The sequence below is a fragment of the Uloborus diversus genome, chromosome 1 (assembly GCF_026930045.1).
Source record: "Uloborus diversus isolate 005 chromosome 1, Udiv.v.3.1, whole genome shotgun sequence".
Lineage (NCBI taxonomy): Eukaryota > Metazoa > Arthropoda > Arachnida > Araneae > Uloboridae > Uloborus > Uloborus diversus.
In genome coordinates, this window is record NC_072731.1 from 186,538,918 (window position 1) to 186,560,667 (window position 21,750).

At 33.0% G+C, this 21,750-nt stretch overlaps 1 protein-coding gene across 1 annotated transcript in view; it reads right to left on the bottom strand.

Annotated features, from left to right (window-relative positions):
* Positions 1 to 6,785, bottom strand: part of LOC129217716 (GATA zinc finger domain-containing protein 7-like) — a 56,636-nt gene extending 49,851 nt beyond the window's left edge. Inside the window, exon 1 of the mRNA XM_054852055.1 lies at positions 5,792 to 6,785. Within this exon, the coding sequence (XP_054708030.1) occupies positions 5,792 to 6,785 (994 nt within the window). The remainder of the gene's footprint in view (positions 1 to 5,791) is intronic.
* Between the last annotated feature and the right edge of the window lie 14,965 nt (positions 6,786 to 21,750).

Sequence of the window (21,750 nt, forward strand, 5' to 3'; positions counted from 1 at the left end):
AGATTACGCGTGCATACTTGTGTGTGTGTGTGTGTAAACGTGTGTGTATGCACGTAGGCGTGTGTAGGACATGGACGCCAGTGACCAGAAGAAGCAGATTCCTGGGAAAAGTGCTCAGGAACAGAGGAGCCGTGTCTGCAGAGGACGGTGGGAGGTAGTGCTGCGGAGGAAGGCCTGGGGGGGGGGGGGATAAAATCAGAGTAAGATCAAGGACAGTCAAATGAGAACAATAAGCAATCGTGATTGCTCAATAGTGAATGAATAAGAAAATAAATGAATGAATGGATAAATAAGGTAACTATTAAATGAAAGAATGTAAATGAAATAATTAATAAATAAGTACGCAAATGACTTTATGAAGTATTGAACAAGTCGACGAAATGAGCTATATCACTTTGCCGCATCTACTTTGCCCCGCATGCACTTTAATAATTGTACAAATTATTTTAAACAAAAAATACGCTTAATATTAAACAAATAAATACTTTGCCGAATATTAGTAGATCTCAATTAATATTTAAAACGTTAATAATAAGAACTTTATCATCTAATAATAACAAAAATAATTTTTGACTTACAGCAAAATATTATAATATGAGTATATCAATTTTTGAAATTTGCTTTCATCATATTCATATTCTTTGATTTTTAGGGGTAACTTTATCTGTACTGAAATAGACTACATGTGTTACTTCTATACAGTTAAAATATTACCAGATAGGTGGCGCAAAGAGCGGAGTAAATATTTCACCACTTCACTTTGCCCCACATTCCCCTACTTCTTTTTGACGCAATGCTCGTACGCATCATTTTTTTTTTTTTTTTTTTTTTTTTTTGCGCACCAAAGTAAATTTTTGTAGTTTGCTTTCAACTGTCGCGTCTCGCGTAGGGTGCTCAAGTAATTATATCATATTAAGCCAAAATTTGTGTTCCTTGAATAGAAAGGCACGAGTTTTCCTAACAGAAGTTTCTTATATTCGCAAATGTTTTTCCCCGTTTCTGAGTTAACTTAATGAGGTTGTTTTGGTCAAGTTGATACATCGTGCGCAGATCAAGTTGATACCGAGTAATACTTAGACTTAAAATTTTTAAGGGTTATTTCCTTTTATCAGAAATGCTTAGAAATGACCCCCCCCCCCCCAAAAAAAAGAGCATCTATCAGTCACATTTGAATTTCGACGGCTTGAATTCAAATTATGTTTTAGCAATCAGGAATTGCGATAAGACCCTACTTGTTAGGTTTCTTGTTTTTACAAATAAAATGGAATGGTCAAGAAATTTGCACCCGTCACCTTATAACTGGTGATTTTCTAGAATTGGTAACACGAGGCATATCCACAAAAAAGAAATGGTGATTAGGATGCAGTAATACAAATGAAGAATTTATAACCGATATCCACCAGTAAGTATACTTATCATAAAGATTATTTGCAGCGTATAACGTTAATATATTTTAATTTCTTATCAGTCTTAAATGATGTGATAGGTAGACAGAGTACCAAGTACGTACCGAGTACCCGATACCACACTAATTACTGCTATTCTTTAACCACTATTCTAGAAAAATTTATATAATTATTGTACATTACTAATTCTCGTGGGCATGTTCTACGTAATACATTGTTTTAAGCAGCTCCCCCCCTCCCCAAGGCCGTAGCGAGAGGAGGGGAGGTCAGGGTGTCAGACCCCCCCCCCTCAAAATTTTAAAAATCTTGCATGCTATAAAAAGCTGTCAAAAAATTTTCACACTTCAACTCGAAAAAATTAAAGATGTCCCCCCCCCCTCCCAATATTACCAAAGATCGTCTAAATTTCCGTTTTAAAGGCTTCAATTTCAAAAAAATCTCAGCTGAAGCGCCCCCGAAAATTAGCGAAGAAGCGCCCACAAACCCCTCACTATCATTACCGAAGATGTTCTAAAACATGCGTTTTAAAACTAACTTCAAAATTTTTTGCAGGAATATCTCACTGCCCCCCTTTTTGTTTCACCAAAATCATTAAACATTGTCTTTAATTTAGTTTTTATGGCTTACATTTCTAAAATTTTCCGGAGGAGGGCTTCCGAAAACTCCTCCCCCTAACAGCATTGAAAGTCAACCAAAATTACGTTTTCGGAGCTTCAATTGGGAAAGATTGCCAGTCCCCTTAACGTTACCAAAGATGATCTTACAATCGTATTCTGAAGATTTCAGTTTCAAAAAAATTCCCGAAGATTGACATCGAATCTCTCTCTTTCCTAACGTTACCAAAGATCGTTTAAAACTCCGTTTTTGCAACTATAATTTCGGAAATTTTCGGGGGAGAGCCGCCGAAACCCCTTTTTCGTAGCATAATAGGTGATAATTGACAATTACATTTTAAAGGATACAATTTCAAAAAGGACCAAGGGAGCGCCCCTGAACCTCTATTTACATTATCAAAAGTTGTCTAAAATGCATTTTTAAAACTACAAATAAAGAAAATTTTCGTTGTCGGGCCCTGGAATCTCTCTTCCCCATAACATCACCAAATATCTTCTGAAACTGCGTTTTTAGAGCTATAATTAAAAAAAAAATTCGGTTGGTGAGCCCCTGAACCGCCTTTTTATTAACATTAGAGATATAACAATATATATTGCGGTTTTACAATAATCTTCATACCTCTTATGCTTCTAATATTACCAAAGATCGTCAAAAATGCATTTTCAAGACTGCAAATCCTTAAACTTTCTGGGGCAGAAGCCGCTGTATTAAAAACACTTATGATATAAAAAAAAGAGGCCTTCAATTTCATACACATCCTATTTATTTTTTGACTTCAGAATCGCCCTGAGAGTCGGATCATGCCACGGCAGCAACTTCTAACACTTACCACTGGTCCAAAGGAGGGTTTTAATCCTTTTGACAAGATCAAAGCTAGACGAAAATTAGGTTTTTACGATCTTAATTTTGGAACATTTTCGAATCAGAGTCCCCACAATCCTGCTATCCTCCCAAAAATCACTTAAAAGTGCATTTTCAGAATTTTGATTTTGAAAATTTGCGGAAGGACAGCAGCTGCTTTACCACCCCTTATGCCGTTACCAAAGAGAACTTTGCAATGTGTTTTAAAAAGGGAAAACTCCTAACTTTCCATCTCCTTACCGTAAACTGACCCAAAGAAGATTTTGAATGATGTTTTTAGTCTTATTGTCAATAACTTGAAATCCCCTCGAACCTCTTCTCTTCTCCACCAGCATCATCAATCGTAGACCTTATAACTTCAAAAAATTTCCGAGTTAGAGCAACCACATCTACCTCTAACCATCTATGCCCCTAACATTTCAACATGCTTCTCAAAATTGCGTTTTTAAAACTTCAATAACAAAATTTCCCGGGGTCAGCCCCAAATGCGTTTTTAGGACTCAAAAATTTCCTGGGGAGCGTCCACAAACCAAACCCTTTTCCCTGTGTTTCTACCAAATATAGCCTGAAATTGCGTTTTAAAAAATGTCTTTTGAAATTGCGTCTAAAATGAGATATCAAACCCAATGTCAGTTTTACAAAATATCAAAAATACTTCTGGGTCTGCTTCTTTCTTATAAACAATAATTTAGGTGCTCCTGACCTTCAAAGCTCATGAGAAGTGATTGTTGGTTCATATTGTTATTTCATGTTCTAATTTGAGGGCCAATTAAAGTCCTCATGCCATTGGTATCTTTTTCACAATTGCGACATTTAAGATACCACACATCATTTTCTGTACCAACAAAACTTGTACATTATTGAATTTTGATTAAATGATATAATAATAATAAATTATTTGGAAAGTAAGAAAAAAAATCATCAAAAAAAAAAAGCCTTCAAGACGGCCGAGAAGATAACCAGCAGTAACAGTGCATTTTTTTAAATAGTATAAAATATTTAATATAGTTTGGAAATTTTTGGAATAATGAGTGATAATCATTACTAAGGATCGCATTAAAACTTTATATTTGATATCCTAAAGGTATAAATAAAGATTCTCGATCCTGTTGGGGAAAAAAAAAAATCAGGACTGTAATTGCTAAGGGGGCACCTAGGCATATCAAAATGACCGTTACGTAACGTGTCAGAAGTTATTTATCAAATTCGTACTCCAGTTACATTTCGTTCTCCAGCTGAGCTTTAATTAGGCTATGATGTGCGCAAAATTAGAAACGCTTGTATCTGTCTAATATTAATTGAGCAAATTGTAACGAACTTCATCTTCTACAGAAGAAATGCTCTTTTCGATGACGTAAAATATTAAGGAGTGCGTATGTCAATTTTAAAAAACCAATTTTTGATATTTATATGTAATTACACTAGTGGCGCAATCAGAGGGGGGGGGGGGGATCACAACGTCCCCCTCAGAGTGCTGAGTTGAATTTTTTAAAACTATTTTTTATTATTGAACTATTTTTTATTATTGAAGCGAAGAAAAGAACACGTCTTGGGAAAACACAGTGATTGTTAAAAGAAAAAAATAATGATGGGAAAAAATCTAAATTTCTCTTTAAAAGAAATCTTTGAATTAAAAAAATTCAACAGTATAGCTTACTGTTCTTATCTTTCCCTCTTAAGTTTTAAAACTGCCACTTTTCTGAAGCCCCTCCCCCCCTCACACACACACACACCGAAAGCATTATGGAGAGAAGAGCGAGCATCTAAGAAATTCCGTTTTTGAAAATCTTCAATTTCACTAAAATTCCAGGGGAAAGCCCCCTAACAACATTTAAAATCGCTTAAAACTCCGTTTTTGGAATTTTAATTTCGAAAAATTACTGGCCCTAATGTTGCAAAATATGGTTTTAAAAATCGCGTTTTTAAGACTTGAATTTCAGAAAATATTCGAGCAATGGTCGCTGAACCGCCTTCTTCCAATGTCATAAAAAAATAAGTTTTTAAAATTACACTTAGAAACAGTTTACGTGGAATAGCCCCTAAATATACATGATTAAGTTTTTAAGACTAATTTTGAAACAAATTTCCAGGGGGAGAGGCTCCAGAACCTCTTATCTGTAAAATTATTTAGCCCGTAACGTTTGTCTACAATTGCGTTTTTGAAACTTCAGTTAAAAAAATTGGGAAGGAGGGAGGAGTAATTGATTTCGATCTATTAAAAGAAAAAATCGATTGGAGGCAGTCCCTGAGCTCAATTCTTTACCCTAACGACAATAAATATGGGCTATAATCGCGTTTTTAAGGCATCTATTTCAACAGCTTTCCGCTGAGACCCCTGCACGTTTTGCCCCCTATCATCAGCAAAGTCTAAAATTGCGTTTTTAAAACTACAAGTTTCAGAATTTTCCCAGGGGTAGCTCCCGGACCCTCTCCATTTCTTTATCTTCCCTATCGGATCAGAGGTTTCCCCCCCCCTCTCTCTTTTTTTGCCAATCACACCCCCCCCCCCCCCCAAAAAAAAAAAACTTTTCTCTGGTTGCGCCACTGAATTACGCGCATTGGAAAACTGGGTAATGCTGGGATTTTGCTAGAAGATGCCAGAAATCGGGGTCGAATCTCACCCCCTGCACTAACTAAATTACGAAAAAATAGAGAAGACAAAATTTTTCGCTGTAAAGTTTTTTTTTTTTTTTTGACGGAAATGTCGTTTTTCTCCTTTTAAATAAGGATGTAACCCCCCCCCCCCCAAAGCTAGTTGATTCAAAAAATTTAAAAAGTTATGATTTTCTACATTGTTAATATTAGTAAACTATATCACTTTTGTCGTGTCAATTAGAGGGCCTCCGGATCAAGTTGCGCCTGGGGCCTCAAAATCGCATGATCCGCCACTGCCGCATGGTTTAAAGTACTTTGTTCTGCGCACCATTTTTCAACGGCAGTATGAGTATCATTTTGAATGTTCTTAGCATTTTCTAAACTCTTTTCTTCCTGCAACATTTTCTCACTCATGGAAGATTCCCACGGATTTGAATTAGACGCAATGTCAATCTTCGAATCGGATGTTTCAGATTCATTAGATGAACTTTGCTGAGGATCTATTGCTTCATTGTTTTCGTGTAGAGTATTTTCATACTTAACAACAGTAGTTCTGTCTTCATTTTCTCGATTGCAGGTGAAATGAGCATCCACCCAAGATTTAGTAGAAGAAGTAACGTTGCTATAATCGTCAATGAGTATTATATTATGATTTTCAAATCTACGTTTTGATGGAAAATTAGTTCTATTTTTCCACGCGTCTTGAACTGCAGTTTCATTTAAAATATTTCCTTTTTGAGAATCCCGCAATGACGTATTTTCCACACAAGCCTCATTATCCGAATTTTTGTCACTGGGCAAATTCGATTCTTGCTGCGGAACATATTTGGAATAATATTCGTGATCACTTCCAGCATGATGACGATCTTTATGTTCATCATAGGTGTCTCTCGAACATGGTTCTAACTTTGGAATTTCTCCATTTTGTTCATTATGAACGTTCTCTTGCTTTTTAAGATCTACGACTCCTTCACAGCTTACAGAGTTTTTTGAAAAAGAATTCAAATGCGCTGGCTCCAGCACTAAAGCTCCATCAATGGTTTTGAACGGATTCTTTGGAGGCGAATGCTGGTGTGCTTCGTGGTTATTTATAATTATTTTCTCTGGTAGACCTCCATTCATGTTTTTATCACAGTTTGGATAGTAATTTAAGGTAATAATGTCTTGATCATTAAATTCTTGAGCATAGTGCTTTTGGTCAACATGGTTAAGGTTATGAAGGGATTCGGGAAATTCTTTCATCGTGTTTTTATGACTTGAAAAATCTTCAATTTCTTCAGTTTGATCAGGCGGTTTGAAAATTGACATCCTTATCTCTGATTGATTGCTTTTGATGTTATCCTTTTCATTCGAACTGAAAAGAAAAGTGGACAATTAAGTAAACATTGAAGTAAATGTAATTCCCTCGTTGAAATATGAACTATTCAAAACAATTCAATCATAATCGGACTAACTATAAAGAAAATATCAACAGGTAGAGAATTTTTAAAAAAGAGGAATATTTTGTGTTGAAATAATATCGTTTAGATAGAAAATATAAAATCAGAATCAACGTATTAATGTCATTTACTTATAATAAAGACGAGTAGGGTAGTACGAAATATTAAGATGATTAAGTCTTTCTGACAGTGGCGCACACAAGGCGTCCAGGGGGTTTGGATCCCTCCCATAACTCCTGCATTTTTTTTCGATTGATTATGATTCTGTGTATTTTATACGCAAAATATTTCCGAATGATATATTCCGAGATAATCAATAACTAAATGCCGTAGTACTTTAATGTGCAGCGCGATTCCTGAAGTTATGTCGACATTGCTGATATAATGCAAATGCAAGATAAAGATACGTGGTATTTTTTTTTTTTTTTGGAATAAATATAAAGAAGCCCGTTCTTATAAGAACACCACCATTGTAGCAAATATCTCGTACGTAGCCAGAAAAATTTAGAAATGCCAAATCCTGTGCGTATCCTGTAATATACAATACATTTGATGCTTTAAAATTATTTCGGGGTGGAAAACATTAACAGGTAGGCTTTTTTTTTTTTATCCAAGGAACGGTTCTGGATCCAAATAGGATTTTTGACCATAGCCCAGTAAACAAGAACTGCGTACAATAATATAACAGAATTTATAGTGAAAATTTTCAACCAAAATAAAATAGAAGGGGAATGTGGGGAAAAATGAAATGGAGAAATATTTACTACTTTCTCGCCGATACCTATCTGGTAATATTTTAAACAGTCACACATGTAGTCTATTCCAGTCAGGAAAAAGTTATCCATGAAAATCAAAGCATATGATAATACAGATAAGTTTTAGAAATTGATGTTCATATTGTAATAGTAATTTGTTGTTAGTCAAAAATAATTTTTGTTTTTAGGAATTGATTAATTTCTTGTTATTAACATCTTAAACATAAATTAAGACCTAGTAATATTCTTTGCAGTATTTATTTATTTAACACCAAACTGTTTTTTATCTTAAATGTTGTACAATTAGTCAAGTGCATGTTTGTGTACGGGGCAAAGTTAAATTGTTTATTTCGTTTACTTATTAAATCATTTATTAAATGAGTTTCGTATTCATTTATAAATTAATTCAGTAGCATTCCTTCATTTAATAATTCGCTTCTTTTTTATTCATTCACATCATATTTTCTTATTAATTCACTATTACAGTTACTCTTTTTTTTCTCGTGTATGTATTTCATTCGTTCATTGTTTCACTATCGGCTCATTTATTCATTTGTTTACTCATTCGCTTGATTATTATTATTATTATTTGAAGACACCAATTTACTGCCTAAACTGGAAAAATAGTATTTCAATGCAAGTTTTACTATAAAATACATTGTTCCTTCATTATATACAGTAAGTTTTATAGTTTTAAATCCATTTCCAATTTGTTCAATTTGAAAAAAAAAAAGATTTTATTTCGAAAAAAGAACTTATCTGAAAAATTTCACTTTGCCCCAAATTCCTTTACTAAGTAACGAACATTTTGTACACATAAACTAAAAATTGAACTTGCTTCATAGGGTTGGTTGGGGTAAGTGGGACCCCTTTTGAGAACAGTTCGTTTTCCAAACCTTATACAACAGTTTTTAAACAAAAAAATAAAATAAACTTAATGTCTTATTTTATCTTGGACATTATTAATGAACAAAAGTTCATCATTATTTTCTAAAATAATGACTTAAAAAGTCTTAACGATTATATTTTTAAGAAAATCAGATGTGTGTCCCACTTACCCCATAATAAGGGGTAAGTAGAACCCCCCCCCCCCTTTTTATTTAAATTAAAATCAAGCATATTTAAAAAAGGGGTAAGTGGGTTTTACTTGATAAAGTATGTAAATTTTAATATGAATTATTTTTTTGTAAATGCATCTATTTATGAGACTTTTACTGTATTTTAAATCATATGAATTAAAATTTTAAAACAGAAAGCAAAACAATTACATCTGTGAAAATTATGGAAAACCTATAGGTACATATTTTACTTTTACATATAAAGATGTGTTGAATAAACGTAATGTTGCAGTTGATTAAAATCAATTTTAGTAAATTAGCCAAAACTATAGGGTGAAAAAGAAATTGAAAAAACTAATTGACTGCGTCTGTTTAAAGTGTGCTAAGGAAGAACTATCATCATACTGGATTTATCCTCAATAATAATTCCAACATCCTCTGCACCAGGCCAATAAAAAGTCACCATTCCTATTCGTTCTTGTAAATTCAGCAGTATTCTTTTATAATTTGTATCATCAACTTCCAACATTAGACCCACATAATACTTTATGATTTACTTTGATGTAAGTTTTACAAATACATAATCACCAGCTCTAGCAGCTTCTGTATATCTGAACTCAATTCCTACTAGGTCATCATAGTTGTCTTGTATTTCATTAATACAAATATTTAATCAGAGTTGCTTTTGATTTTAAAATCCTCACTATTACAAGGGGGGGGGGGACCTACCTCATAGTGAGGGGATCCACTTACCCCTTATACTAAAAATTTACGGTGTAAGTGGATCCCTCCTCTTAAACACTTTTTACGCAACATTTTTTGTTTCAGTATGAACTTGAAGTTAAACTATACATGAAAAATTGATGATCATAAAAAATAATAAAAAATAACCTTTAAACACTTTTTTGATAGCTCGAGCTCGCAGTTTTTTTTTTTTTTTTTTGACTAAGTGTTGTGGGCTAGAAAAAAATTCCACGAAGCCCAAATATGTGCAAAATCAATCACTGTGATGAAATTTAACATAATCTACGAAAAAAAAGTTTGAAAACTTTATTTATACTTCAGTTTTAGTGGGGGGTGACCCACTTCCCCCAACGCCCCAACCAACCCCAACGTAGACGCCGTGGTTCTCAAAGTGGTCCACAGGGGTCAAAGCATTGCGTCTGAATCAAAATATTACGTTTTTTCTCTTTAATTTTTCACGGAGGAATAAATCCTATCGAATTGAGTCGCATAGTCAGTTATCAAGAATGAGTTTGAAGTTATTTATTGTTTGAAAATTCAGTACAAAGAGAGCATTTCACATCATAAACTTTCACTGTTGGGCGAAATTTCTGATTTGTCCCGTGACATTTTCTTACCTTCTGCTTTCATCTTATGATTTTAGAGCACTTTGGTCAAAATATAGATTTCTGTTTCACCCTAGTTTCGAACGCTTGAATATAAATATTACACTGGCTAATTAATTTTAAAATTATCCCTTGGTAGCGGGTCTACGAAAAACAAAAAATATCGTCAAGGGAGTCCACGGAACAAAAAAAGTTTGGGAATCTCTGACGTGGAAGAAAAAATGATTATTTTTCTTGAATTTGTTCAAAATATCCATGCAGATCAACATTTCAATAGAATATTTCATTCTAGATCTACGGTCATGAAGTTCCCAAATTCATAGAAATTTCCTTATTGAATAATAAAATCGTAAATATAGTCAGCCTAAGATCATAAGTTCAGCTTTCCTCTTTCTTACAGAGTTCTCGTTCTAACGGTGGTACCAAAAGAATTCGTTAACAATTTAACAGCTCTTTTTTACATTTCGCAGATAAAACTCTCTGTATCGTCTAACTTCTCGTAAAAGTTAAGTAAATAAATAAATGAATACGAGGGGGAAAAAAGAAAGAAAGAAGAGAAAAGGAAGAAGGAAAGAAAAGAAAATAATGGAAAGAAATCAATAAGGGATATTTAATGACAAAACTCACTTAATAAATAAAATTTGATTCAATAAACCTTTAAAATAAAAATTCTAAAGTTGGGTTAAGAGACGTGATAAATTTGATTTGGGAGAAGCGTTTTCTGTTTGAAAAATCTCGGCAAAGGCACCTCGTTTCTTTGCTTCATTTTTTATCTTTTTGCCTTTTTTTATTTTATTTTATATAAAAACGTTCGATAATGCCCCCCCCCCTCCCCGGAAATATTATAAACTAATCAAAAGTAATCAACACCAGCTATCGGTGTATATTTGTATACAAATTAATTCGATGCCATGCACTTCTTTTAGATTTTTCAGTCAGAGCGGCCAAAATATCGAAATATCGAAAATTTTCACAAATCCAACGCAATAAGAATGAAAAAGAAAGTCAAAAAGGCTACTCTTCAGTGGGGAAGAAAAACGATCTCGCTTGAAAATGGGCCTTTTCTTCAAACGAAAGCAGTGTACATCAGTGAGATGATTGACACTTCAACGACCAATAGAACGAACGGTGACCGATGAAAGTGTGGATCATGTGACCTGTCACATTTTGCAGACCGGACGCTCCCCCTGCTGTGCAAGTCAAGGGAGGTATAGCTGTCGGCGAAATGAAACCGCAACTTTTTACAGACCCTTCCAAGGAAATTCTCTTCGCGCTAAAATCAATTTTGAAACGAAGATTTTTTCCCCCATTAATAGGGTTTCAGATCTCATCTAGGAAAAATTAACGAATGAATGAATATTTGCAATAAATAAATTCATAAATTCGTTTTATTTTTAGAAAAATGTTCGTTATTGAAAATTGATGATTTCAAAAAAGGAAGGAAAAAAAAAAAAGATAGCCTGCATGACCACACTGAATTTTAACGAAATGAACTCTAAATTCTAACCAAAAAATTTTCTTTAAAAATGGATGATCCTACTTAATATATTTGAAAAATCAAGTGCCGAATAAAAGTAGGGACTAAAAATACCAGTTATCGGTTGGCGAAATTGTTTCGCTTCCGCTGCCTGTTTGCCACTCTCCCCAACCCCATCCGAGTTGTCAGAAAACATTCTTCTTAAAAATGAAACTAGATCCTCTTTGCATAGTTAATACTTGATTGTACAATTAACATTAATGCCACTAATTAGTTACATTAACCTTTATTTGAACTGATAATATTTATATTTTAATGGTAAATTAAATGCTACTTTGTTGGTTAGTTACCTGTTTTACAAATGGAGGGCGACTACAAAAATTATGGCTACTATAATTGCCTTTACTCACCACTGGTGACCAGAAAATTCCCCCAATCTTTATCTTTGAATCCTTTTCTTTTTGAAAAAATATTTATTTATCTAATTACTATATGCAGATGAGAAGGCTACGATAGCATTTCTCAAGGGGTTGTTATAGTGAAAGTTCTTTCAAATTGAGCATAACGGCAAAGTCGCGGACGGCAACGGAGAAGGATTTCCTGAATTTGAAAAATTAAAGATTTTTCTGTGATCTTTGTTTGTATGCACAGGTGTGCTCACCCTGCTCCAAACTCAAAGGCACAAATCACCCCTTCACCCACTCTCAAGGTTTGTAAACTATCTTACGCTGAAATTTTGGAATAAAGCTAAACCTAGCACTTTTAGAGTCTCAAATTCTCAGTTACTAAATTCGGCAAAATACATGAGGTATTACGTACACTATTTGACCAAAAGTATTGGGACACTTTCAAAAATTCACAATTTTACGGATTTCTCGAGGAATAAAAGACCAATTGCTCTCTGCTCTGTAATTTTTTTCACATGAAAAGTATACTCCAGACGTCAAATCCAATAACAATTAAGTCTGCTATTCGTTTAGGGGACCAGCAACAAAATATACGTTCTTATCATGAATCACTCTGTAACGATGGCAGGAAAGTGTTGCCAGTTTGCGAACGACCCCTTACCATTCGTCGCATATCCTAGAATTATAGAAATTCGGCTCATTACATCGCTGATAACTTTTTAAATTTTAAAGAAATTGCGGTGGAATTTTTTTCATGGATTCTAGGAAGTATCTGAGCTTTGGATTATGAACGTTATAAATTGCTATCTTCCGTGCATGCGCAGTGAAAAATTATTTGCTTTAATTGTTCATATTTCATCAATTTTTCCACATTTTAACTTCAAATTTTATTATTATGTCTCTCTAAAATGCTGTCAAATATTCTAAAAGTTTAGTAACGTTCGACGAAATACTCCTCGTGATATGAAGCGAAAACCTTCAAAAAAAAATTTGCATTTTTGAAAGAAATGCTTATATTTCGATGGGCATAAGAGATACTTTCACATAAATATAAAATAAGTTTTTGATAGATTTTTAACTCATTTCTGAAAATTATAGCTTATTCCCAGCAATTTACAATGAAAAATGATCAAAAAACCTTTTTTTTTTTTTTAATTTCCTCAATTTGTTGTTGGTCCCTAAATGAATAGCAGACTTAATTTTTATTGGAAAATGACAACTAGAGTATACATTTTATGCGAAGCAAATTATAGAGCAATTTATCTATTATTTCTCGAGAAATCCCTAAAAATGTGAATTTTTGAAAGTGTCCCAATACTTTTGGTCATATAGTGTATATAGTGGTTCTGCTTCAACACATTGAGTTTTTATTAAAATTTTCTAATAAGTCTTGTGAGTATCTGATCCTTGTTAGTTGTCATGTAATAAATATTAAGGGTTGTCCTTTTTCTCAGGAGGTACGAAAATATTACCTAGATATATATCTGCCTGAAAAAAAAAAAATCTCGAAATACTTAGGTGAAAAAAATTTCAACGCCTCGCTCTGCCAGATTTTAAAGTTTTTTTCGCTCTGCCTCGTTTTCATGCATCTTGCATTTAATGAATCAATAATAAAAATTAAAAAAAAGGGCAAGAAACAGGTTTGCAGGAAATACATTAAGTTACGACAAAAATGGAAATGAACAGCTTACATTTAGGAAAGCAATTATAAGTACAAGTAAGGGTATTTCACAATTTAAAAGAAAAGAAAAGAAAAGAAAAACCAAGACAAACTTTTTTTTTAAGTTCTCTGTTACGCACTTCTGTGCCGAAAAATTATAGTATCGTGTCTTCAGTCACAGAATAAAATGAATGTTCTAATCAAATGATTATTAGTAATTTTATCATTCGTACTGAACAAAAATCTTTTTTGAGATCCCACATTTTCTATTCTATTGACTCCTAGTAATATGTAAATACAGCGAGAGAAAGGATTTAGCTTCTTGTTTAAGAGAGGGAACCATTTCTATATTTAATTAATATGATCTTTATCGTAAACATACTATTTACTCAGAAATACTCCCTATTTTTCCAAGCACTCTGTTTGGGGGCTATGCCTTTTAATTTTCTCGAAAATAAAATTTTCAAAATGCAGTTTTAAACGATCTCTGGTAGTATTTGGAAAATGGGAGTTCGGAAGCTTTCCCCGGAATTTTTCGAAATAGTCTAAAAACGCAGTCTTAGTGTGATGTTGGGGGGGGGGGGGGGAGGCAAAAATTTCAAAGTGTTATAAACATGATTGTAGGCCATCTTTAGTAACGTTCTGGGACATGCAGGTCATTGAGGGGAACTAATGAGAGGGTAATAAATCTTACACCCCATTAGCTCTCTCTCCTCAAAAAAGGGGGGTTTACTATGAGGGGCGGAGCGAATGCAAAAAGTGAACGTATTTTGAAATTTTTTTCAATAGTTAAAACCCGATATTTGTTTAAAAAATGGTCGCATTATTTCAAACAAGATCTCAAAAGAGAGCTGGAAATATTTTGCGTGTTATGGCGTTCTTAAAATTTCGATAGCACGAGTTCCAGATGTTTTACAGAGCGAAATGTCCAACAGTACCTCGTTTTCGAAGAAATTCATTTTTCCTCGAATTTTAAAAAATCGGAGAATGGACACATCAAAAAAGTAAAAACTAAAATACACAGACATGGTCTTGAAAAATACTCAGAAAAAAAAAATTGATCCGAAAACTTCACAGGAATTTGTAAAACAAGCTCCAACTTTCCTCCCCCCGTAGGTTAAAATTAGATCCGAATCTTTCAGACTTTCAGTGAAGAGCACCCTTAACAGTGTATCACAATACGGAAACAAGTGCTTAAAATTAAAAAAAGTAAAGGAAAATTTGAATGTTTCACATCTTGAACTCAAATTACGTATATTTCTTTCGCATGCACGCAATCACAAGTGTGTGTGCAAGTGTGTGTGTGTGTGTGTGTGTGTAGGGCATAGACGTCACCGCGCGCAGGAGGGGTCCGCTTGTGGAGACCGGTGGGACAGTGGAGTTCGCCAGGGTTACGTTTTATGCTTGAGTTAAGCCTTGAATGAACGCAAAGTATTGTAATCATGGTGACAAAGTTTGTCTTCTTAATAAATTTTAAAACAACGAGCTCAAATTATCCTCGTTGTCATGGTAATCTGAAAAATCAGAGCAAAACATCAGCTTTGGTCAAGTGAGGATAATGAGCAATTCGTGATTACTCAAAAAAAAAAGTATACGGGTAAATACTGATTTTGGATTATACTTTGTATGTCGTAGAAATTTTGTGCAGAAGTTTAGACTAATTTTCCTCACGGATGATAGCATGAGCGAAAACGACATGCCTTTCAATGGGATCGTCGGTGTCTTTGATCTGCAGAAGTCTATCTGTATCTGTATCTTCCGGCAGCTGTTATGCCCGAATTGATTTGTCTGCATTGCAAATACAGCAAAAAGACACGGCCGCGCGGTAAATCAAGAATTACGGCCCTTATTCTGCATAATTATTTATTGTACATTAAGAGCATCAGTGTTGGTGATATGTTGATTTTTTTTCTATTAACCTGCGTATTACTCGACATCCACTCTTCCATTTTTTTTTTCTTTAATCTCTCTTTATCTCTCTGTATTTTGTAAAAAGCTCTTCACCTATAAACGACAAGTATATAAACGGACACATTACCCAGAAACAGTGTGCGAAAATTTTTACTCTAACGCCGCTATTAAAGCTTTAAAACGATTATTTTTCAATAACATCTTTTTTTTTTCCAGTCGACTTCAGTTTAAATTTTAGTATGAATTGAGTTGATGTCTTTCTTTCTTTCTTTTTCTTTTTTTTTTTTTTTGATTATCTTTTGTTCGCTTTAATCTGGTTCTGCCCTTGGGGAATGCATAAAATTTGCAAATGACGATGAGTCAATACACTGTCCTATTCGAAGCAATACTTTTATGTTCACTAAATACCTTTGCTTGTTTTTAATTTACGGTATTTTTTTATTTAATTAAAAAGCACATGTGCACTGTACGTACTGCAGTTGTGCAGCGGCGAAAAACCACCGCTGCTAGTTAATGCATTAAACTATTTTTTTTAAATAAATATTTCATTATCACTGATTTTTGCTATACAGTTAAACGCTGAGAGATGGCAGTAGCTAATCTTATCTCAACTTTACAAATGTCGCTGCTCAGATAACATTTCTGCAAAGCAAAACAAATCTTGAGTAAGCGAGACCGTTATTTGCTTTTCTGGTTTCATTGAGAAAGTGGTGTTAGTGTTCTACCACATGCAAACGTGATTTACTCGTTACTAGTGGATTGGTGTCTACGGGGACGCACTTGGCACCCCAGACCTCACCAGTAACCTCCACAGCAAGCACCTGCCAATTTTAATTTGTTTTATCGATTTTAAATGCAGTGACACTGAGAACTCCAAAATTTCGACCCTTCTCTAACCTGCACTACGAGTAGTAGCAGAAATAGTTGACGTCACTCAATTCTAATGGAAACATTTAATATTGATTCCACAACTTCATATTTACAAAAATTAGGAGAGAAAAAGTCGGGACCTTCGCCCAGCAGGTTTTCGAAATTGAAACTCCAAAAATGAAACGGTATAAATATTTCTGAACTCGAGTGTAGGAATTTTAGTTTAAAACATGATGAAAACATTTTCGAAGGTTGAGAGATTTTTGTATTTTTTATGAATTTTTGAAAAAACTTTTATTTTGCAGTTTTTTCTGGTTTCAAATTTTTTCTAAACTTATCTAGTGAAAAGTACAGAAGCCTCTTTCTAAAATTTAAGTGTGTGATAAATAGTGTGTATAGTAAACATTTAATCCTCTTCAGGAAAAAAAAATAGTTTTCAAAAATATACATTTTTTTTAAAAATAATTTTTTTAACGTAGAGCACGACACGACATGTACAAGCATTAGTGAAAAGTTTTGCGATATTCATTTTTTACATGACGATGACGTCAGTTCCACGTGATTCAACTGCAGTCGTTTGTTTTTTCTTTTCATTTTGGGATTTCAATTCTTTGTCTTCTAACCTGCTCCCCCCCCCTCCTCCCAACGATTTTAAATGTATTTTACGTGAAATATTTGTGCGTATTTTAGTTCAATAAAAGCAGTGGGGTTTTTTTCATCTGCAAAAGCTATACTCTTGCATTCTTGCATACTACGGGGATAACAACAACAGCATTTTTCTTTTCTTCTTTTTTTTTTTTTTTTTTTTACAATTTTTGGCTTCCTTAACAGTTTTTCCATCTCCAGCTCAGTCACTTTCCTATGCCGGGCTGATGAGTGCTAATAAGCACGAAACTGCAGTCCTCGGCTGGAAATGACTGAGCTGGCGGTCTATTTAATGGATATGTATTTACAAATATATAGATAGCCAAATATAGAGATACATGTATAGATACAAAGATATGCAGATAGATATAGATTGAAAAATACAGTGACATTAGATAAATATAGAGATTGATTAAACAGATAGATAGATGCAGATCCTACATAATGGGAGAAATAGTTTTATACAACAGTCAATTTTTTTTTCGCCGCTAAAGGTGACGTTCTTGGCGTATAAAAGACGAATTGCGCAAAAAACGAGAACCATCTAGACGCCGAAGGCGGCTCGTAAATAATAAAGCTTTTGTCATGCATGGAAATGTTGCAGAATCTAAATTTTAAATCAAATTTCCAAAACATTAAGTTTGAAGCACATGTATATAACAAGGGGCAGGTAACTTTAAAAAGAATATTCTTACAAAGTAGCAGAAAATTTGAACGAATGAATAACACAAAATTTACGCAATTTTTCTTTGTTTTAATTAATAATTGTATAGATTTTTAATAAATTATGATAGATATCTTGATCTCATTAATTTCTCATTTGTTCGACAGTTACGACTTAAAACGTTCTTACTTTATTTTATTGTTCTTACTAAGTTTTTCACTTTCACTTTTCCCTCAGTTTATCTCTTTTAGTTCATCAGTTAAAAAATACATTTTCTATTACATAACATTATAAGTATTCTACAAATCTCGATTTACCATTTAGTAATTTCTTATCAAAATGGTAACAGCTGGTAACTGGTCGTAAAATAAATACATTTTAAAGAGCTGTATGTTTGAATATTATTACTCGTAAGTTTGAGTTATTGTCATTGAGATTGAGGAAGTAATACGTAATGCGCATGTTAGGGGGGAGGGGGGTCGTTCAACAGTGGCATTACATTCCATTACTAAAATTAGTAGTGAAAAGTCGCTTTCCTTTTTTTGCATGGAACAAGAAAGGAAATTCGGTAAAAGAAAATATCATTGAAAACATTTTTTTTTCCTTTGACGTCATACGCTCAAGGCAATACCACCACGTCACACAGATAAGCAGACAAGGGATAAGAAAGGGTTGCAGAAATGTAAAGGATTGTATGGAAGTTTTATTTCATTGCTTATAAACGTTTTATTGAAAGCAGTGAGTTCGTCTTTAATTATCATATAAATAGCAAAAATGGAAAAAATGAAACGACTGGGCCAAGGTGTACAATTGCATTTTGGAGGGTTTTTTTTTTTTTTTCATGGCACTTTTCTGCTTTGTCGAGTTACACACTCGAACTTTTATTGCACTCTGGCTCTTATAAGTTGACTTCTGATGTGCTGAGGCTAAAATAATACCGTATGTTAAAATAGGGGTGAGGAAAGGCGGTTTGCATCAGGGTTGCCATAAAAACCGGTTTTTAACCCCCCCCCCCAAAAAACGGGTTTTTTGGTTTAAACCGGGTTTATTTGGTTTTTAATACTTTTTGTAAGAAAAACAATTTTATTTTAAGAAAATTATGAAGATTTTATGAATTAATTGTTAAGGCACATTTAACATTCATATTTGAACCCAATTTCTTTGTAATTAATTAAATAATTAAGAGTAAAATCTTGTAATTTCATTTTCTCATACTTAGAGATTTCTATAGGAGAATATTGCTTGAAAACCTTTTACTATTATAAAAAAATACAATATGTAAATGGGTCTTGGTATAAATAATCAAAGAAATAATTTACTGTGATAGTTCAGACATTATTAATTACAAATAACCAAGAATAAATTCTTGCAAATTAATTTCTTCATAATCATAGCTATCTACTATAAATAAAAAAGTAAAATTTAAATCACGCATTCGTAAATATGGAAAGTATTTTGCAGTATCTACAAATGAATCATAATTCTGATGCACATTATGCAACTTTAAAAATCAAAAGATCAACGCACACATATTTTGTTTAAAGATTTAAAAAAAAAAGTTACGAATCATGGTTTTTATTTACCTAATGAACCAGTGACAACTATTATTGAAACAGGACAACTAGGTTTTGAGAAAATCATTATGTTTTCCATTGTAGACATTATTTCTCCTGGTTTAATGTATTTAGGAATACAATTTTTTTCGCAAAAAGAAAATAATAATAATAATAATAATAATTAAATGCCTCGTTACAAACTTAAATGAAAATACTCTTTTAATATATTTTAATAATGAAAACTTGTAACAAAAATTAATGTTTATTGATTCTCCCACCATTCATATATGAGACTTCTTTTGTTACATTGGGATCAAAAAAGTTCTTTGAAAGCTGAAAATTTAGCATTAAATTTTTTAGAAGAGCACAGAATTAGATGGATGTTTTCTGTTTTCATAATTTTATACATTTTCTTTTCTTGCTCTGACTGCAATGTCTATCGGGGATGCAAAAAGTGTGCAGGTATAAACGCAATTTTGTGCCTGTTCTAAGTGTTCTTGGACTTCTTGAGTTATTTTTTTTCTCTTGTAATTTAAATATCTATCGCTAGGATTTATATACACTATGCATCGCTTCAATGGTACTCAATAAACCTTAAGTAATCAAGCAAATTAGGTAGTATTTGAAGTTTTGGTTGAAATATGTTTTTTGAACGATTTTGAAATGCAAAAGACTGAAAAATAATGGTAATTAAAAAATTATAATAGAGCTACTTTGATTTTTTTCCATGTAATTTTAGATAAACTTAGTTGGTCTGCCTTGTATATTTATGTACCTAATACGAAAGCTGCATAGATTTAAAATGAGAAAAAATAAATAAATAAATAAAAACTATTTAGCCGACTTGTATTACCTTAAAAAATATAGGTTTCTAAATTTATTAAATATGTAATTTATCTATAAAGCTTTGTTACTTACTTTGCATTAACTAGATTTCACTCTTTGCAATAATATGCAAAATTTATGAAAACATTTGGAGAAAAACAATGAAATTTTTCAAAAAAGCTATTTTTGAAAAAAAAACCACATAGTTAAAAAAAAAAAAAAACTATGAGTGGGTGGTTTAAACCAAGGTTTAAACCAACGTGGTTTAAACGAAACAACCCAGTTTTGCGTAACCGATAAGGTTTATTTGGTCTTGTGCCAATCTAAGTATTTCTCTTCTTTTAACCAAACTTAATGAGCTAGTCCAATCTCAATCATCAAGTTACCAGAGCAGCAATAATGCTACTTCGCTATGAAGCAGTACCTTTCAGCAGTAAACGTTATTCTAGTGTTTTCCAAAATGGGGGGGGGGCATAAATTAGCTTTTTAATATGGTTAAACTCTGCAATGGTTGAGTGAAAATGTACATCACGCAAATTTAGAAGAAGAAAAAAAAACAACGATTTTCTCTCTTTTTTCTCTCTTTCTCTACTTGTACTGTGTAGTTGTGATGTAATTGTTTTGATCAGTGGTGCGTACAGGAATTTTTCAAGGAGTGAATCCAGAGTCAAAGTCGACCATTCTAGTATATCATACCTCTACATTACGCCACCAAACATGTCCTTTTGATTTTAACAAAACAAAACAAAACAAAACAAAAAAAAAGCAATAAATTATTGAATAAATATATTTAGCAACTATTAGCCAAATAAGTTATTGATGACAAATACTTTTATAAATTCAAAGAAAAAGCTACAATTTATGTTTCCACAACCAATTGGTTTTCACCTTCACGTAGGATTTTTCACAAAATACAGTAATGTGACTTGTTTTCTTTTATGATTATGATCACTCATTTTTACAATATAATTCAAAAATCATGTTTTGCAATTTCAAATCTAAACCAATTTACTCTTCACCGAATGTCCGCGTTGCATACTCATGTTGCATCATGAAGTACAAATAATGAAAGAATTTTTGATTTGGTTGTCACGTGGAATTGCCAGTGCACGTAGCGAGATAACGAATATATAAATATGATTATCAATCAAAAAATAAAATCGAAAGTGATGAAGGGGGAAGGCCCCTGGACAACACTTTTGCGTGCGCCACTGGCTTTCTACTTTTTCAGCGGCTAACCTGGGCTCGATCTCGGCATGGAGAGAATCTAGCTATATCGACCGTACGATGAGGCAACGCATGGTAATCTTAAACGCTCTCCGTTAAAAAGATACAACTGGCAAGAAAAATGTTTTAACTACAGTAAAATCCTTATTATAAACGGAATAGGGTGGCACGGTAACCGCGGGTAAGCGAAAACTGCGGATAATCAGAATAGTAGGTAAAAATCGATACTAGTGTATACAATAGCTAAAACATATTAAATGAAACTCACACATACATTTACATTAAAGCTAAAAGCGGTAACATTGTAAGTAAAAAATTTCTGAAAAGTTAAAAACGAACAATAACACAATCAGAAGTTCAAAAAACATCTAATGATTATAATATTAGTACATACCTTAAAAATAAAAAGAAAAAAAAGGAAAAGGACCTG